We start from the raw sequence: 13,226 nt of genomic DNA, 5'->3' as shown, positions 1-13,226 counted from the left end.
GTGGCACGTGGGCTCAGTAGTTGTGGCTCACGGGCTCTACAGCGCAGGCTCAGTAGCTGTGGTGCGTGGGCTTTGTTGCTCCGTGGCGTGTGGGATCTTCCCGGACCAGGGCTCAAACCTGTGTCCCCTGCATTGGCTGCCAGATTCCTAACCGCTGCACCACCAAGGAAGCCCCGGGCTGAGTTTAAAGAAACTGACCTCGTTACTTTATAGTCTGTATTGTGACAATTAGCAACAACAACTTGTGGGGGGCAAATAACACCAGCAGACTCAAGGATCAGGATACCGGTTTGGTGTTTTTAAAAAATGTTTATTCACTCATTTATTGACCACGTTGATACTGACTCTGTGCTTAGGGAAAATCACTGTGATGAAAGCTCAGGTCTCCACACTGCACCCACTTGGGGAATCAGGTCCACACTTGGACTGAAGGACCATAATAAATGGGACCACAAGCCCCGTCAGGGATGCAAGCGCTCGGTGAGAGTGCTTGGGATTGGGAGGCACCATGAGTGGGTTCCTAGCGATGGCTGGTTCTCTGCGTGCTCCGAGGCTGACTCACCCCAGAAAAGTTGATGGTGGGTCATTTCTATAAACAGTGCCTTGAGGCAGCCGGGTACCCAGCGGTGCCGCGCACCGGGGAAAGAGCCTAACTCGCCAAATGGAATTATTCACAAAACGGCAATGAGCTGTTGTTCTGTTTCTCCTCTTTGATTAAAAAGTAAAATTTATCTTACACAAAAGAGACTCGGGGCAGGAGCTGCCCCAAGCTCCTGTCAGCGGCCCCTTCCCGGTAGTGATGCCTGCCTGGCTGCTCTGTGAGTGGCCTCAGCTTCCCACCGGGATGAGGGGTTCTGGCCGCCCTTGCAGGGTGAGCGGGAGGCTCCCAAGCCCACCGGGGGCTCGGCCGGGCTCGGAGCAGGCGCACCACGTGGACAGCGAGCAGGAAGGAGGGTGGCCGATGGGCCCTGGGGGTGCCGCGTGGGGCTCAGGGGAAATCGCGGTAGGGCAGGCGGAAGGGGTAGAGGGGCGTGTGGCGCGAGTCGTGCCAGAGCAGCTTCTCCTCCAGCAAGGCGACGGTCGGCAGGGTCAAGACCAGGGTCTGGTGCTTGAGCATGCTGTGCACGTTCAGGCCTGGGGGGGGCGGGGTGGAGGCACAGTCAGGGCGGGTCCCCCCTGCCCCCAACAGAAACACCAGGGTGTGGTGTAGGGTCCCGAGCCCCGCAGCCTGGGTTCAAACCCTGGCTCAGTCGCTCACCCCCAGCGAGACCCTGGGCAAGAGACTGCCCTTAGCTCGTCAACTTCCAACCGAGAGCATCCTAAGTACCCAACTCTGCCCTGCGCTTGGGCACGGTTCCCACCTCACACCCCAGTGCGGGAGGCTGACGGTAAACAGAGCAGATAAACAAACACAATGTACTGAGGGAGGCCCATGGGGCTGCAGCGAGTGATGAGGGGAAGGAAGGGGAGGGCAGGGCAGGGCATGCAGGGTCTGTGGTCCTCCGGGGAAGACTTGGGCCTTTACCCTGAGTGACGAGGGAGCCCTGGAGGGTGGTGGGCAGAGGAGGGACAGGACCTGACTCAGGTGCTCAGGCGCCCTCTGGTGGCCGTAGTGGGAGCGGGGGGGGGGGACGGGAGTGCAGGACAGACTGTGGGGAGGAGGCGGTCAGCAGGAGCCTGGGACCAGGGCACAGGCCACTGTGCCCTAACTGTGCCAGTCCAGGCAGATGGTGGGAGCTGGCCCAGGGCGGTGAGAGGTGGTGGGATTCTGGATATGTTTGGAGACAGCGCTGACAGGGTGAGCTAACAGACTGGAGTGGAGGGGGACAGTGTGGAGCTGCTGGGAGGAAGGTCTCGTGTGCCAGGATGACTAGCAGAGCCCACGTGCCGCTGTCCAGGAGGCAGCCGGGCACACAGTCAGGAGACCAGGAGAGAGCCCTGGGGATTAGTCACCGCAGCCACTGGTGTGACGTACTCAGGACAGCCCTGATCCTGCGTCTCCGAGTAAGGAGCCGGGTGGGGCCAGCCAGTGGGCCCTCAAACTCACTCCATGCCTGGCACCGTGGCCCAAGCTTGGACAGATGTGACCTCAGAGTGTTTTCTGTGTTTTGGCTGCACCGTGCAGCTGGTGGGATCTTAGTTCCCGGACCAGGGAATGAACCCGGGCCATGGCAGCGAAAGCATGGAGTCCTAACTACTGGACCACCAGGGAATTCCCCTCAGAAGTTTTCTTTAAGAAACACATCATTCTCCCAATGTTCCGTCTGGGCAAACTGAGGGTTGGGTGGGGGAGGGTGGTCACTGCCCAAGGCCACTCTGTGACCAAGCTGCAGATACAGGATTTGAACTGGCCCATGCTGTACTCTCTGGGGGTCTGGGAGACAGAGCGGGGCCCTTTGCTCACCAATAGCAGGGACTAGGCTGAAGGTCTTCAACCCAGAGGCAGCTGCCACAACGTTCTGGGGCATGTCCTCGTGTTCTCTGAAACAGAGGCCAAGAGGTGAGCCGCTGCCGAGGATGGACCGCCCCCCCCGTCCCCCTACCCCGGCCACCCCTGCTCTGCCCGGCACCCTCACAAGTCCACGAGGAGAACGGAGTTGCCCCAGCGGCGGTAGCGGGCCAGCTCCATCAGGTACTGGGGGTCTGCGGTCGGCAGCTCCAGGGAGTCCACGATGTGCAGGTCGTCCTGGTGGGAGGAAAGGACAGTCTGAGCCCACCCTGCACCCACAGCCCACACCCCAGGACCCCCGTGGCTCCCGGCAGGACTGCTGCTGTACCTGGGCCAGCTTGACCGTCAGCGCCACCTTGAGGCCCTGCACCCGCACTTTCATGGGCAACATGTAGTAGTAGCTTGTGGGGCCCCGGGGGCCATGGGCAATGCCTCCTGTGGGGGCAGAGGTGCGTGAATAGGGGAAGGCCCCAGCCGGGCTTGGAGGTCAGAAATCTGCCCCAGTGCCTGGCACAGGGGAGGCAGGAGGGAGGCTGCCCTCGGCCAGGCAGAAACCCAGCAGAGAGGGCAGGGCCTCAGGTAGGGATGGAGAGGGGAGGTTGCATCAGGCATCACCTGGGACAGGTAACTTCACCTCACTGGGGCTTGGTGTCTTCAGCCGTCAAACCTGGGGTGAGGATGGTCTACCCGTGTGTCCTCCCTCTGCTAGGCGCTGGGAGTGCAGCAGGGAACATGCGGGACAGGATCCCTGCCCCCACGCCATTCATATTCAGCCAGAGACTTGATCCCAGAGGGAACCAGGCAGCACAGGGGGTTGCAGGGGGTGGGGAGACCCAAAGAGGGTCAGGGAGGGCTTCCTGGAGGAGGCATGGCCCAAACACATCGGAAGGATGAGAGGGATTGGCCAGACAAATGGGAGATGCCTCTGAGTCAGCTCTGTTTGGTCTTGGAGGGTGTGCAAGGGACAAGGGGGTGCGGTCTGCAGCCACCAGGGCCTGGAAGGCCAGGATGAGGGGCTCAGACTTCACACAAAGGCCGCAGGAGCTGGGAGGTTTAGGAAGAGCCCTCTGGGTGCTGTGTGAAGTGTGGGCCAGGAGAGGTGAGATGGGAAGTGGGGCAAAAGGGGCTGTGGCCATGGCCTGATGAGAGGCCAAGGCCAGAGCTGCAGGGAAATGGGGCGAAGTGGATGGACTCTCCAACCTCTGACCGCACGTGGGCAGACCTGCTTACCTCCTCGCCAGATTGGGGAGCGGATGCTGCCATGCCTGGCACGCCCACTGCCTTTCTGTGGCCAGGGCTTCCGGCCACCGCCCCGCACCTCGGCCCTGGTTTTGGTCTTGGCATAGCTCTGTGGGCGCAGAGTGAGGAAAGAGCCAGGTTCACAAGGGAGGTGCCATTGCAGACGAAAGGTGCCAGGCCCAGGGACACAGCAGTGAGCTGGGCGGACTGGCCTGCCGCTGGGGAGCCGGACAGGAGACACAGAGACTGGGGCTCCATCGGGACAAGCACGGAGTGCTTTGGGAGGGAGAGAGGAAGGGAGAGAGAAATCAAGAGTTCCCTCCTGCACTCCAGAACGTCAGCCTCAGAGAGGCAGGGGCTCTGCTGCCTGACACACAGTATGTACTTAGTATTTTTTGAATGATTTCCATGTAGCTGTAACTAAAAGGAAGCTGGGGGAATTCCCTGGCTGTCCAGTGGTTAGGACTCTGAGCTTCCACTGCACGGCACAGGAGTTCGATCCCTCGATCCCTGGTCAGCGAACTAAGATCCTGCAAGACACGTGGCCATAAATAAATAAGTAAAATTAAATAAAAAAATAAAAGGAGGGCTTCCCTGGTGGCACAGTGGTTGAGAGTCCGCCTGCCGATGCAGGGGACACGGGTTCGTGCCCCGGTCCGGGAGGATCCCACGTGCCGCGGAGCGGCTGGGCCCGTGAGCCATGGCCGCTGAGCCTGCACGTCCGGAGCCTGTGCTCCGCAACAGGAGAGGCCACAACAGTGAGAGGCCCGCGTACCGCAAAAAAAAAATAATAATAAAAATAAATCAATAAATAAAAGGAAGGTGGGGCGTGGAGAAAGACGCGGGGGTTAGGGAGAATCAGGGAGCGATGCGGGTTAGAGGATCATGCAAGGCTTCCAATGCCAGGCTGACGACTTCACTTCCAGGGCCACGGCGAGCCAGGGAGGACTCGCCAGACTTGAGGTGGGCGGATGCAAGGCGGGGACTCTGATTGATAACAGCATCATCAGCGCTCTTGGCGTAAGATCCAAACACCTCACGTTGCCCCTGTTGACCTCCATGGCCACACTGGGCCCCTTCTGATCCCTGCCACAGAGGCTTTGCCTGTGTTGCTCCGACGCCCTCCACCCCAGCCCCACTGCCCGCTTCACCTGGTTAGCGCCTGTCACACACCTGAGGTTAAACGCCCCTTTCTCTGAGACAACTTCCCTAATTATACATTTACAGGCATGACTACTTGATTCATGTTCTCCTCACCAGCTAGACTGGGAGCTTCAAAAGGACAGGGACCTTGCCTGTCTTGTCCCCCAGCACAATGCCCAGGGTACAGTGGCAGTTCACAAAATGCCTGGCAAATGGCCCATCGGTGAATGGGTCAGGAGAGAGAAGATGGGGCCTGAGCCCCACAGTCCAGAGAAGACACAGCAGGGGCATCCTCTGCCCCCCCACCCCCGCCCCACTCAGGGCACTCACAATTCTCTTGAAGTTCTTCTGCCAGATGGCAACCTGGTGCAGGATATCCAGCCTGTGGAGGAAGGAGACATGACAGGCCCACTTCCACTTAAAACCCTCTCCGCCCGACTAGATGAAAACTCCGGGGCTTCCCTGGTGGCACAGTGGTTGGGAGTCCGCCTGCTGATGCAGGGGACATGGGTTTGTGCCCTGGTCCGGGGAGATCCCACATGCCGCGGAGCGGCTGGGCCTGTGAGCCATGGCCGCTGAGCCTGCGCGTCCGGAGCCTGTGCTCCGCAACGGGAGAGGCCACAACAGTGAGAGGCCCGAGTACCGCAAAACAAACAAACAAACAACAAGAAAAAAACCTCCGGCTCGTCCCCATCCACTTCCAGGGCCCTGTGTGACCTGCCCCGGTCCCTCTCTGAGCCCATCTTGCACCACCTCCAGCTCCACTCTGTGTCCGTTCTATGGAGTCCAGCCTCCAAGCCTCTGCACTTGCCGTTCCCTCTGCCTGAAATGCTCTTCCCCTGGCTGGTTCCTTTTCTGCCTACCAGTCTTAGCCCAAATGGTATCTCCAGGAGGAGTCCCCTTGCTAAAGAGGACTTTACCTTACTCCTTTCCTACCATTACGACTTCCTTACTGCCACTTCTTTACAGACTGGTTTGCCTCTCTACCCCTGTGCTGCTCCATACAGTAGACACTGGCCACATGTGTCTGGCCACCCCTGAAAGGTGGCCAGTGCCGCATGGTGAAACGACAAGATTTTAGATTTATCAGGCTAAACAAAATATATTATTGAAATCAATCTCATTTGTTTCTCACTATTTGAAAGAAAACTTGGCTACTGGAAGAATTTCAGTTACATGCATGGCTCGCATTGGACAGTGCTGCCAGGCTGGTTTGCCAGGGGTTGGCAAACTATGGCTAGTAAGGCCAAATTTGGCCTGCTGCCTGTTCTTGTAAATATGTTTTACTGGAACACAGCCACGCTCATTCAGTTACACACTGTCTATGGATGCTTTTGTACTACATCAACAAAGATGAGGAGTTGCCATGGAGACGTTACAGCCTGCAAAGCCAAAAACATTTACTCTCTGGCTCTTTACAGAAAAAGTTTGCTGATCCCGGCTTAGACTGGGAGCAACATCAGCAACCTCGGTGCTCATTCACTGCTGTATCCCTGACACCTAGGATGGAATCCGGCACATAGTAAGTGCTTCATAAGTATTTACAGAATAAACAAAATATGTCGTTTTTATCACCCTCTAGCAGACTGGGACTCTGTAAAGACAGAGAGCAAACCACACAAATAAGTAACAGTAATCGATTAATAGCACTTATGTGCCAGACACATACACGTAAGAGACATCACACACCTTGACAAGCGAAAACTTGGTCCTGGGAGTTGGCCCATATAGGGTTGAGATCTGGCTCTAAAGTTTATAAGCTGTGTGACCTTGGGCAAATTTCTTAACTTGTCTGTGCTCAGTTTCCTTACCTACGAAATAAGAATAATAGAATCCATTCCTGGGGTTGCTATGAGGATCTAGTTAACTAAACTGCAAGTAGGGTGACTTCCCTGGTGGTCCAGTGGCTAAGACTCTCCGATCCCAATGCAGGGGGCCCAGGTTTGATCCCTGGTCAGGGAACTAGATCTCACATGCCACAACTAAAAAGGTTCCGCATGCCGCAACTAAGGATCCTGCATGCTGCAACGAAAATCCCCCACGTGGCAACCAAGATCCTGCGTGCGGCAACTAAGACCTGACGCAGCTAAATAAATATATATTTTTAAAACGTAAATACGCTCCCCCCCCCCAAAAAAAAGGGAATTCCCTGGCAGTCCAGTGGTTAGGACTCTGTGCTTTCACTGCTGAGGGCTGAGGTTCAATCCCTGGTTGGGGAACTAAGATCCTGCAAGCCACGTGGCCAAAAATAAAATAAAATAAAATACAAATAGACTGTCACAGGCACACAGTAAGGACTTAACCACTGTTAGTGCTCATTTTTGCAAAAACCAATAACAGCAACAATAACCAACATTTCTACAGACCATATTATGGGCTAGAATGATCTCATTTAATCGTTTGAGGTTTGACAGAATAGAGACACTGAAGCACAAGGGGGAAGGCAGGATTTGAATCCAGTCACTCGGGTTCCAGAGTTCTGCGTCCCTAACACTCAGAGGATGTTACCTCTCAGCCCTCACCTTCACACAACTCTGCAGCAAGAAAAACCATCATTCTCTCTTTTTTTTTTCATCACTCTCTTCTAACAGGTGGAGAAATTGAGGCTCGAGTCCAGGTCATCCTGATTCCTAAATCCCCGCTCCTCGTCCCTCTGCCACCCAGTTTACCATTTCGGCTCCCACTTACCTGGGCGTCGCGGAGAAAACGTCTGGGTGCAGCTCGGTCAGACCCAAGCGCTCCTGCTCGTAGCCCCGCAGGGACTCGACCCAGGCCTGCACGGGACGCCGGTGCGCGAGTACCGGGAGCTCGCACCTGCGCAGCACGGGCACCCGATGACCTGGACCGATTGGGAGGTCAAGGGTCAGGAGCAAGGGTCAGAGTTTCCGGTTGCCTCCCCTCCTAGGGCAACCCCAGCAACCTCACCCGCGCTCGCCACCGGTTCTGGTTTCTCCGCCGGCTGCACTGCCTCTTCTGCCAGCGCCTTTAGGCCCTGTAAACGGTAAGCAAGACTGAGAGACGATCCCCGGACCCTCCAACCTTTGTCCTCCGACCCCGCCCTCAGTCCCCGGCCTCACCCGGCAGCCCTTGGGCCGAAGCCAGGCCCGCGCCCCTGCCCGGACTAGCTGCAGCATTGTAGCGCAGCTCCCCACGCCTAGAGAGGTCAAGGCTTCCTCTGCTGGACTCTCTCGACGCCTCGCGATGACGTCACGCCCGCGACGCCGCCGGCCGGGTTTGTATTCGGCGTTAGAAAGCTGGGCGAGCAAGAGCAAAGACGGCGGGGTCCGCTAACGCCTGTCCCAACCTCCGCCCCAAGACTAACCCCAGACGCTAATTTTCACTGCTGGCCTAAAGAACCCTCTGCAACACCTGGGAGCGCGACCCGACAGCAAGAAACCCCGCCCCCTCTTCGGTCCCGCCCCCAAAGAGCCGGTGCGGTAATCCGGCCAATGAAACCTCCCTGCTCAAAGGGCACGCTCCTCGTTCAGCCAATGAGCTCGTTCAGTCTGGAAAAGTGGCTGGGCGGTGCTAGGGCGGGCACCTAAGGGAATATGGCCAATAACTGTTAGGCTTTTTTTTTTTTTTTTTTTTTTTTTTTTTTTTTTTTTTGTCGGCCACGTCCCCAGGGCCCGCCCGCTTTGGGCCTCCAAGACCGTAGCGGTTGGTTTCTCCAGAAACGTGGTTTTGTTTGCTTGTTTAAATGCAGGGCGTTATCTCTCACAGAAAGCCCTCAGGGTAGAGCCTGGCGGATCGTGCTTCTCCTCTTAGATTCCCCCAGGGCACTTCCCCCTCAAATGCGTCAGGTTAGGAGATGTGTCTCCTCCTAGGCCAAGGTCCTAGGCCAAGGTCCTGTCGCATCTCAGACTGCCAGGACTCTCCGAGAGCAAACTGGGGAGTCCACAGATCCTGCGTTGCCTCCCCCGTCCACTCTCACCAACAGAAATCCAAACGCTCATTTTGTAGGTTCTTTGCCACGTTCCCCGTCAGGCCTCCAGGCGGCGCCACGAGCCCATAGCAGCCTGCCCTGGCGGGCCAGACCTGAGCACTTGATTACCAGTGAGAAATGGACCGAGTTTAGCCGCCGAGAACGGTGGTCTGGGAGCCAACCTCAGTGTCCTCATCTGGAAAATGGGGAGGTGTGAGATTCGATGAAATGATGGAGGCAAAGCATGAGTAGCTTTATTATTATTACTATTATTTTGAAGGTGAGTTTTATCATCAAAGCAAGACAAGAGCCAAGGTAGGGGACTTCCCTGGTGGTCCAGTGGTTAGGAATCCGCCTTCCAATGCAGGGGACGGGAGTTCGATCCCTGGTGGGGGGAACTAAGATCCCACATGCTGCGGTGCAAGTAAGCCCGGGCGCTGCAACTGGAAAGAAGACTGCATGCTGCAACGAAGAGCCTGCGTGCCACAACTAAGACCCAATGCAGCCAAATAAAAATAAATAATAAAAGGTCAAAAAGGAAAAAAAAAAAAGCCAAGGTAGGGATGGGGGTGGACCGTGGAAGACTTGAAGGCTTTTGTTTTGTGTTTTTGCATCTGATATATAACATATGGATATTTTTGTGAAGTATTAATGAAAACTTATAATGTGTTTCATTGTGCATTCTATCCTTGCAAGAACTGTGGATATGTGTTTCAAACTCCACACACTTTGCAATTTTAAAAGGTCTTTTAATTTTGTACAATTTTGTTTATTCATTTTATGTTTGCATAAGTAATTCACACACCTCATAAAGAAAAGTCCAAAAACTACAAAAAGAAAGCTAGAGTGAAAAGTCTGTCTCCACCCTCTGTTCCCTGCCCTGCCCCCACCCACCTCTTTCCCTTCCCAGAAGCCACCACCACAACCAGCTGTGTGTCTTCTCCCAGAACCAGTTTATTATTTTACAGACAGATTTACATGTCTGTCCTGTGCAAGAGAATTTAGATTTTATGTGGTGAAGGACGGAACAGCACTTAGCTGCTTAATGATTTATTGGGCACCTATTGTGTACTGCTGGGGTAAATCCAGCTGACACCCTTGAGATACTCACAGCCCAGTGCAGAAGGTTGAAAGATCAGAATGGGGGAGGGGAGGTCTACGGGGTCTGTGGGAGCACAGGGGAAGAACGGCTAATCTGTGGCGGCGGGGGTCTCAGAGGCAACTTTTCTGAAGCTGCAACCGGAGAGCTAAGGCTTGAGGGTCCATCAGGAGTTTGTCCAAAGGAAAAACTGTGATCCAGGCTGAGGAAACAGCAGTTGCAAAAGCCAGAAGTGGGGACTGGGGGAAGGGGTGGCTGGACTTTCCTGATGGCCACAAGCTTAGTTCATTGACTCAGTCATTTATGTTGAACCCACCTCAGGGTCTTTAGTACTGTTGTTCCTTCTGCCTGGATCATACTTTTCCCAGAGCTACACATGGCTCGATCCCTTACCTCCAATTCTTTGCTCAAATGTCACCTCCTCCGAGAAGCCTGTCCTGACCACCCTATTTCAAATTGCAATCCCCACCCTTGGCCCTTCTGACTGCCTTATCCCGCCCTATTTTTTTCCCATCAGTACTCATCTTCTAACATCCTATATAATTTCCTGGGTTTTTTTTTAAAGAGCTTTATCTTTTTAAAAATATTTGTTTATTTATTTATTTGGATGCATCGGGTCTTGGTTGTGGCATGTGGGCTTCTCTAGTTGCGGCACTCGGGCTTCTCTCTAGTTGTGGCGCGTGGGCTCTAGAGCGTGGGATCTCAGTAGTTGCGGCATGTGGGCTTAGTTGCCCCGCGGCATTTGGGCTCTTAGTTCCCCGACCAGGGATCCAAGGCAGGCGTTGGAAGGCAGATTCTTAACCACTGGACCACCAGGGAAGTCCCTCCTGGGTTTTTTTTAATGCTTTTTGTCTGTCTCCCCTACTAGAGGAGAAATTTTGTCTCCCCCTCTTGGCAGAAATTTTGCTCTGTCTTGTTCCCTGCAGCCAGCATAGTGCCTGTAACACAGTGGGCGCTCAATACATGTTTCTTGAGTGAATTCCTTTGTTCATCATCCTAATGCAGGGGTATTACCAGAAACAGAGCCCCCCTCTCTGTCTCTTGGGTCTCAAGATCTGTAACCCCCTGAGGTCACAGGTACATAAGGTACCCAATGGCACTGGAGTCACATAGACAGGTTCAGATCCAGGGGCTGCTGCTAATTGGTTGGGTGTCCCTGGGCCAGTGGTTAGCACTTTCAGAGTTTGGCCCTAATTGGTAGGTGGGACACACACAAACTCTCCCCTACTGAGCTGTGTGGAGGATGAGTTCTTTCCTTCCATCCTCAGTTCCCACAGTGTTTTCCCCCACCCCCACAAAGGGAGCCTGTAAATACTTGAGTCAGATCTGTCCCTTCTCTGCTCAGAACCCTCCATGCCTCCTACAGCAAAAGCCAAAGTCCTTAGAAAAAAAGCCGAAGTCCTCACTGCAGCCCACAGTGCACTGCAGGACCTGTCCTCACTTCCTCTCACTGTCCCCCTCTATTTCCCTGTGGTTTCCGCCATACTGGTCTTCTCACCAGAACCTGTCAATCTCACACCAGCCTCAGGGCCTTTGCACTGGCTGTCCCTTGTACGTGGACCACTCTCCCCTAAATATCTGCATGGTTCACTCCCTCATCTCCTTCAGGTCTTTACTCAAATGTCACCTTCTCAGGTAACACTGGGTCTAAAAATCACAGTCCCTTCCTACCCCACATATCTAATCTGCCTTCCCAGTATTATTGTTTCCAGAACTCACACCACATTCTAACAGATGACATCATGTTCTTATTTATCCTGCTTCTTGTCTGTCTCCTCCACTAGAACATCAGCTCCTGGAGGATAGAGGTCTTTGTTTCTTTCACTGCTGGGCCCCCATGCTAAGAAGGAGAAGGGTGCCAGGCACCCAGAAGGTTCTCAATACATAGTAATTGAACAAATGGAATGTAGAGAAAGCAGTTTGCACACGGTTCCCCCACTGGCATTATTGATTGTGAGCCTTAATGAAAGGGAGGTAATGACCTGGAGACCTTCACACTGCGAGGCTCAAAGTTTGACCGTTTTGGCCCAAGCCTGGGTGGAGTCAAAGGTCGAGGTGTCCAGCCCATTCCTGTGGATCAAAGGCTCAGTTGTAGGTGACCTCTGTCCCCAGTGGGCCAGCATCAGCCTTGCAGCCCGGAGAGGGTCTTTGCTGGCCACGGGCATGATAGCAATTTAGGGAGCATATATTGGAAGCTGGAGGGTCCCCCAACACCTGGCCATTCCTAGCCCCCCATCACTGTGCCAGGGTTTTCACAAAGGCCAGAGTCAAGGCTGGAATGTTGGGGGGCAACCTTCAGATAGAAGATGCAGGGTATGAGTGCAGGATTGATAGGGGGCGGTCTGACCTCTTTGGGGGAGCTGTTTAAAGTACATCCCCATCCACTTTCAAAACATCTGCTGTGTGTTTGTTTGCAGCTCAGTTTGTGGGTGACTGCCAAGCGTGTGAGGAGGAGGAGGGATCCCCATTGAGGCATTCTCCGCCAACCCCTAGGGACGGGCCTGATTTGCGTAGATGTTTCCATTCCCTTCAGTTCAGCGTCAAAACGGGTGCGTGGAGCAGAAAAAAAGGCGCAGAGACAGCCCCCTGGGTTTTGGCAGAGACTCAGACCCCCTCAGGGCTTGAACCCCTGGGTAGGGCACATGGGCTCAGTTTCCCCCTCTGTAAAATGGGGGTATAATCACCCCTTCCTCATGTTTTGTGTCAGCCTTGCACCTGTGTACACTCAGGTCACCCATTCCCTGCTCTGTCCCTGCCCCATGGCTAAGGGCTGACCCCTGCACAGGATAGCCCCCTTGTCCCCTGCCATCTGTGCCCAGATTTAGCCAAAGGCAGGCACTGAGGGTAGATTGGAGGGCAAGACGATGGGAGAAGCCAGGGTAGTTCCCCTCATCTGCTTCTGACAGCATCTCCCACTGGACACGGCCTCCCTATTTGTTAATATGCAAGTTATCTCACCCCCACCATGCTTTGGTTTCCCATCTAGGTCACCAACCCCCGTATTAAAGCCCCTCTGTTTGAGATATGTCTGTTTTCCTAAGTGGACTTTTACTGATGTAAGGCAGTTGTGAGGGGTTTCTGTTTAAGATACAATTAAAAACAAATAAAGTCTCCCCTTTCCAGTGTACAGTTCCACAAGTTTCCGCACACATATACAGTCATATAAACGCCACCACAATCAAGATATAGAGTTGTTCCATTACCAAAAAATTCCCCCACGCCTTTTTGTAGTCAACCCCTCCCTCCACCCTCAGGCCCTACGAGTCACTGGTTGCTCACTGTCCCTATAGTTTGCCTTTTCTAGAATGGCATAGAAATGGAATCATATAGTATATAGTCTTCTGCGTCTGCCTTCTTTCCCTCATCGTGAT

General features: G+C 54.3%; 1 protein-coding gene across 2 annotated transcripts; it reads right to left on the bottom strand.

Annotated features, from left to right (window-relative positions):
• Window positions 1–289: 289 nt before the first annotated feature.
• On the bottom strand, window positions 290–8,228 carry MRPL4 (mitochondrial ribosomal protein L4). 2 transcript variants are annotated; one of them, XM_033401048.2, is made up of 9 exons: window positions 7,909–8,228; window positions 7,757–7,814; window positions 7,520–7,670; window positions 5,162–5,213; window positions 3,680–3,797; window positions 2,778–2,884; window positions 2,577–2,686; window positions 2,405–2,481; window positions 290–1,134 (listed from the first exon to the last, which is right to left on the bottom strand). In XM_033401048.2, the coding sequence occupies exons 1-9, from the start codon at window positions 7,963–7,965 to the stop codon at window positions 989–991; spliced, it is 876 nt and encodes a 291-aa protein (XP_033256939.1). In that variant the 5' UTR covers window positions 7,966–8,228; the 3' UTR covers window positions 290–988. The 2 variants fall into 2 exon arrangements, with proteins under 2 accessions (XP_033256939.1, XP_004277397.1); XM_004277349.4 differs by having other exon boundaries at window positions 7,757–7,823; window positions 7,909–8,227.
• Between the last annotated feature and the right edge of the window lie 4,998 nt (window positions 8,229–13,226).

Source organism: Orcinus orca, chromosome 3 (genome assembly GCF_937001465.1).
Source record: "Orcinus orca chromosome 3, mOrcOrc1.1, whole genome shotgun sequence".
Classification (NCBI taxonomy): domain Eukaryota; kingdom Metazoa; phylum Chordata; class Mammalia; order Artiodactyla; family Delphinidae; genus Orcinus; species Orcinus orca.
Note: the sequence above shows the minus strand (reverse complement) of the source record. Positions and strands in the feature narration are given on the sequence as shown.

Bases quoted from the DNA above. Each gene is read 5' to 3' on its own strand.
- MRPL4 (XM_004277349.4), bottom strand. From the start codon at position 7,965: ATGCTGCAGCTAGTCCGGGCAGGGGCGCGGGCCTGGCTTCGGCCCAAG. The intron at 7,824-7,908 runs GTGAGGCCGGGG...TACCGTTTACAG, and splicing joins TTCGGCCCAAGGGCTGCCGG to GGCCTAAAGGCGCTGGCAGA. The intron at 2,687-2,777 runs GTACAGCAGCAG...TCCTCCCACCAG, and splicing joins TGACGGTCAAGCTGGCCCAG to GACGACCTGCACATCGTGGA.